Below are 5,482 nucleotides of genomic sequence, written 5' to 3'. Positions count from 1 at the left end.
GTTTTGAAATGGACTTTATGTTTTGAGGAATGTCATTCCATGCTTTAGTATAAACATAGAAGAAAGACCTCTGGCCGTAACAGTTTTTAAAAGTAGGTAATATCAGTTGTCCTTTTGTAACAGATCTAGTTGAATGACCACTTCCAGAATTTGATTTGAGCAACCTTTGGTCTGACACTTTGAACTGCAGCTCAGATACTGCAGGTTTGATGTCTTTTAGGGAAGCTTTAGCAGTGTCAGAGGTTGCTGATGTCTCAAGATGATGATGTCATAACAAGAGCCGAACACCAACAGAGAAAACTGTGTTCCATTTTGAAATACTTAAACGGAAACTTCAATGTTTAAGATTTAATTTTTACATTTAGATTTACACAATTAAATGAGGAGTTGATGTTACCATAGTAATGCTTAAATTTAAAATTTATTAAAATGCAAGAGAAGGGAGCTAAATAACAATAAAATGCTAGTGGAAATTTTTTAACACTCAGAAAGTGAACTTAATAATGAAAACGTGTTAATGACATTTTTTAACATTTTATTTTACATTTGGCACCACATGGCAGCTGTTCACAAATTTTGTTATTTTTTTATTTTTATTTTAGAAAACACAACATAGGAAAAACTGTAAATTTAGTTTTTTACTTTATCTTTTTTTTTGACCAGCCTACCATGTGTGCATGTTTGCAATGAGTAGCTTTAAATCAGGTTAGCAGCAAACTTACAGCACTATTATTCTGTCAAACATACAGTAAATGTGAAATAAAAAACTCATCAACAGTTCAAACTTACGTCGTCTTTACACTGGAACAAATATTCACTGCCGTCTGCAAGACTGTGAGAAAAAAAGTGGGAAAATGTTAGTTTTTATTTCTATTAGCAATACATATTAGAACATACTGTGTTTGTTTCTGAAACTTTAATTTGTTCAGATTTGACCACACTTTGGTATGTCAGGCGTGACATTTGATAAGAGCCTCTATAGCTTCAAATGTCACTTTAACACATCTGAATGGAACATTTTCAGCTCATTCTTAAGTTCTTCAAGTTCTGAGAGACTCAGGCTGTCTCACACACACACAGATTTGTTTTTATATCCACATGGAGACCGAAGATTGACTTCCATTTATTTTCTGATAATTGTACAACCTAACCCTGACCACTTACCCTAAAAACTAACCTAAACTCAGTTCACACCTTGGTCCTAAAACCTGAAAATAGCATCCGTACCTGAATGTGCATTATGGGGACCGATGCCCGATCCCCACGAGGCTTCATTTTTCTGGAAAATGGTTCCCATGATGTAGCAAAACGTGCCCACGCACACACATCCACACAAGCTTTCCTGGAAGTGCTTCATTTAGGAGTTTAACGTCTGCTTTGGGTGAATCTTCTGCCTCTTCCTGACATTTGTATTCAGAATTTGCTGATACTTAGCAGCTCATTCTGTCACAGAAACCCTAAAGCAAAATATTTCCACCCCCATATTCAACAGTGGAGAAGGAGGTTTTGTCAAATGGAGCTCTTTTTATTCTTCTGTAAGCGTTCTCAAAGAGCTCAGCTTCACCTGTCCACAGTGATGAATCCAGCATGTGAGACTAGTTTGTGCAGCTCCTCTGTCAGCTCTACCTTCCTGCTGCTCTGCAGCTTTCTGTCAGTGTGAAAAGCTTTCTTCATCTCTCGGTTCTTGTCTTGCCTATTTTATGATTTGACTGGTCTCCTGCACAGCTGAAATCACAAACCGGAACTGTTTTGACATTTTGATACCACCCCCCACCCCCCGCTGTGGAGGAAACATCTATCTTAATCTTTAAATCCTCAGCCTGAGAGGAGCCCGGAGTTGTTGAGAGAAAAGGATGAAGATTTGTAATTAGCTGACACCTCTTATTGCTATTTCAGATATTAGTGAAGAAAAAACACTAAATGTTCTATTCGTGCCATAGTTATCACCTGCTGCCTTTCAGCAGTGGGTGATAATGTGTTTATTTACCTGTACTGTTAGCAAAATATCTCATAAATCACTGAACAAATTTTCATGAAAGTGAAATGGCTCATTTGGTTGACATCTATGATTAAATTTTAGAATCAACCCCCACAGCAAAAACGACAAAACAAAATGAAACAAAAAAACAGCTAGAGCAGTGTATTCACATTTAAATATTCAAATTCATTGTCTATAATGTACTGTATATAAAATATACATTGTGTATAGAATAAAATAAAACAGCCTTTCAGATTTATTATTAATACAAAACAAAAATAAAATCAAGGCAGTTTTATATTTCTGTTGAAAAATATAATGCAGAAGTCAGGAGGTGGCTTTATTGGCCCAATATTCAGTTTAAACAGGCTGCCTGGTTTGGTCTAAAAGTAAAAAAAAAATAAATAAATAAAATGTAATTTTCTGTACTAAAGCTTATCTGTTGTAAGGGATCAATAATTGAGAGGCCGTGACATGAGGTGAAAATGTCAGATGTTTTCTGAACTGGACGGTGAAGGACCGAGGCAGTGAGTTTCTGATGGTTGGTGACAAAAAAACAAAGAAGTAGACAAAGTTGTCAAATAATAGTAATAATTTTAAACTCCCTTTTGTCCGTAAAAGATGTCTACAGAAAAAAAAATGTTTTGTGTTTGGCAAAATAAGACTTCAAGTAAACCTTTTGTTAAAAACTTGGCGTAAAATCAAATGTGAGATAAAAATAAGTCTCTTACTGAAGCTTGGCAACGTGTTTCTTCTTCTTGTAGTTGGTGAGGATCTCCCAGCTGGCATTTCCTAGAGACAGGGGGTCCTCACCATGATACGTCACTCCATGACCAAAACTTTTAGCATCCTTATAGACTGAGAGCTGACCGGGCTTCAGCACACAGTACAAGTTGTTCCATGACCTGAAAGAGGAAAGAAAAAGAGAATATATCTGTCAAATTTCTGACAAAACACATCATCATTGCCATTAAGATAATAAAATAACAATCTCTCTTTTTATTCATCAGATGTTCTCTGTGAAACAGCATGAGGGAAATCTTTGCACAGCCTGCATCCAGTGGTGGAGCCGGACATTTTTTCTCAGGGGTGGTCACACGGGGACCACTACTCACACAGGGGTGGCCAGGAAAATTACATCATTTTATTTTACCTGAAAGTTTCTACAGATCTTTGTGTTTTGGTCATTTCCTTATGTCCTTATACAGGCAGTGACTACCTTATAAACATGGGTGTCAGAACCATTTTAAAAGTGGGGGACACACTGTTGGGGGGTCTGGGGGTCCTCCCCCCCAAAAATTTGAATGAAATAGATGCGATTTCCTGCATTCTGGTGTATTTTACCAGGTTGTTTAACATACTTTTACCTACATAAATAAACACTTGATTTAATAATTATTTCAGAGACAGATTCTTCATTAAACTAGTTACATTATCCTGTTTTTAAACTCACTGCTACAGCTGAGATAAGGTTAATTAATGTGACACAATTTATCATATCTAATGCCTTTTACTTTTATATTGTTTGATTTATTTTTAATTGTAGCACATGTCATTGTGCCAAATAATGATGACCTTCAACTGCATGTATAAAACTAGTATTAATAACTTTACCCAATCAACAGGTGCAATATTGATACTCACCAACAGTGATTTTAAAGGGGCATTTCACTTTTTCTGATTTAGTCACAAGTCTACTCATAACCAAAAGGGACAGAGCATCATGCAGCCTTCAAAACAGAAAATGACACTGTGTTATGATGACAAAAAACAAAAGCATTTGTCACCATAAGTCAGATAACATAAAGAAAACAATCACATTTTGTCACTTCTTTGAGCTTGGAGATGTTTCAAACTGTTAAACACTGCCACCAGCTGTTCAGGAGGGTTATTACACCCCTAAAGGTTGTTTCACTGTGTAAGGAGTGTAAACAAGCAGGGTGGCCAAAGAGTTGTCTGTGGTGGCCATGGCCACCCCTGGCCACCCCCTGGCTCCGCCCCTGCCTGCATCTTGTCTGGTGTGTTAGACCTCGGCCTCTATTGCTCTTGTGATGCCATTAGTGTCTCTGTTCTGTCCTTCAGTCCAGCCCTCTCTACTTACAGGTATGACTGATGGGATTTATTGATACTGTTCACTTCAGATAGATGCCATGCAGGAGTTTATCTTACCACGATGGTTCCTAATGTTCCACATGAAACACTCCCAGAAAGGGCCAGTTCCATCCAGCTACTGGCCAAACTCTTGGCTCCGTGATGGAAGCTTGAATAGACACACGAGCCAATACTTGAGTGAAGGGAATTGGAAGCAACACTAGAGGAGCCAAGCATCAGCTACTGCTCGAGACCAGACACACAAGAAAACCTATGACTTGATGGCACACACATGGACACAAGAGTGCTTGAAACATCAGCAGGCTACTAAAGGCCTCCACACACTCCATCTAAAGCCAGTGGATGCACCATCAAGTGTTTTTGTGATGTTCGTTTTCACGCGTTTTCATAGACCCTGAGAGACACCACGCTGAGCTCCTGGGAAACCCCTCCTGCTGTGGGACATGCCACTGCACGGGGTTTCTTCCCATTGTAGTCCACACTCAGAAAAGAAAAAAACCTCACTACAACTACCTTTATAATTATCTGCTTTCAGGTACAACAACCGGATACTGGAAGCGAGTAGTTGAAGCAAAATGCATCGTTCAAGCATTTTCAGCATAAACAAACACGCCCACAAACTTCTGACTAAGTAGTAATTTCTTATGTAGGGGGGGGTGAAAAGTTCCCCCAGCAGGTTGTGACAAGAAGGGGTGGAAGACTAGAAGCTGTGAACAAAATGATGCAATTCTCATCACACAACTGCAACAATTCAGATGGACCATGTGGAGGCCTTAAGAGACTTCATCAAGAACTCAATGAGAATATGGAAAACAACTCTAGGAGTCAGCATCAAATGTCACATTAACCATGGTGGTGCTCTGTCCCCACTGAACCCCCTCAGACAAATCACTGTAACTGTGGCTGTGGATACAGTTTGTGAAAGGTTTAATCCATCCATGCATCCATGCCATCCCCATAAATCCATTTGGAGGAGTAGAGTAGCGTGTATCTGTTGGTGGTTTGACGTGTACACTACTTTACAGTGGTCTTGTTCTGTCCCCCACCTGTTTGAAGCCTTCTTCCCAGAGCCCTCCACGTCATGTTTGCGGCACAGCATGCCCTCCTGCAGCACGGCCTGGGATCTTAAGGGCTCTGTGGGCATGGTGGCTGCCCTCTCGGGGTCTTTTGGCATCACTACAGAGACAGAAGGGTCCAGCTCCAGAGATCCACTTTCTCTCATTTCTGACTCAATGGGCACCGTGGATTCTCCAGCAGTCCCCTCCAGCTGACCAGAACTTGGCTCCACTTCACCAGACTAGTGCAAAACAAACAAACACAAATAAGCAAACAACAAAAGATAAATAAGTTAGGAGAAAGAAGTAGAATTTAACACAACAAACTCATATATAT

General features: G+C 39.4%; 1 protein-coding gene across 2 annotated transcripts in view; it reads right to left on the bottom strand.

Moving 5' to 3' along the window:
- Positions 1 to 5,482, bottom strand: part of sptb (spectrin, beta, erythrocytic) — a 106,787-nt gene that overhangs the window by 4,918 nt on the left and 96,387 nt on the right. For both annotated transcript variants that reach the window (XM_014028788.1, XM_014028789.1), the window contains exons 34-36: positions 5,137 to 5,387; positions 2,710 to 2,883; positions 790 to 832 (exon numbers count right to left, since the gene is read on the bottom strand). In XM_014028788.1, coding sequence (XP_013884242.1) covers positions 790 to 832; positions 2,710 to 2,883; positions 5,137 to 5,387 — 468 coding nt within the window. The remainder of the gene's footprint in view (positions 1 to 789; positions 833 to 2,709; positions 2,884 to 5,136; positions 5,388 to 5,482) is intronic.

Source organism: Austrofundulus limnaeus, unplaced genomic scaffold (assembly GCF_001266775.1).
Source record: "Austrofundulus limnaeus strain Quisiro unplaced genomic scaffold, Austrofundulus_limnaeus-1.0 Scaffold807, whole genome shotgun sequence".
In the NCBI taxonomy this organism is placed as follows: domain Eukaryota; kingdom Metazoa; phylum Chordata; class Actinopteri; order Cyprinodontiformes; family Rivulidae; genus Austrofundulus; species Austrofundulus limnaeus.
This window is presented reverse-complemented; position numbering and strand designations above follow the sequence as displayed.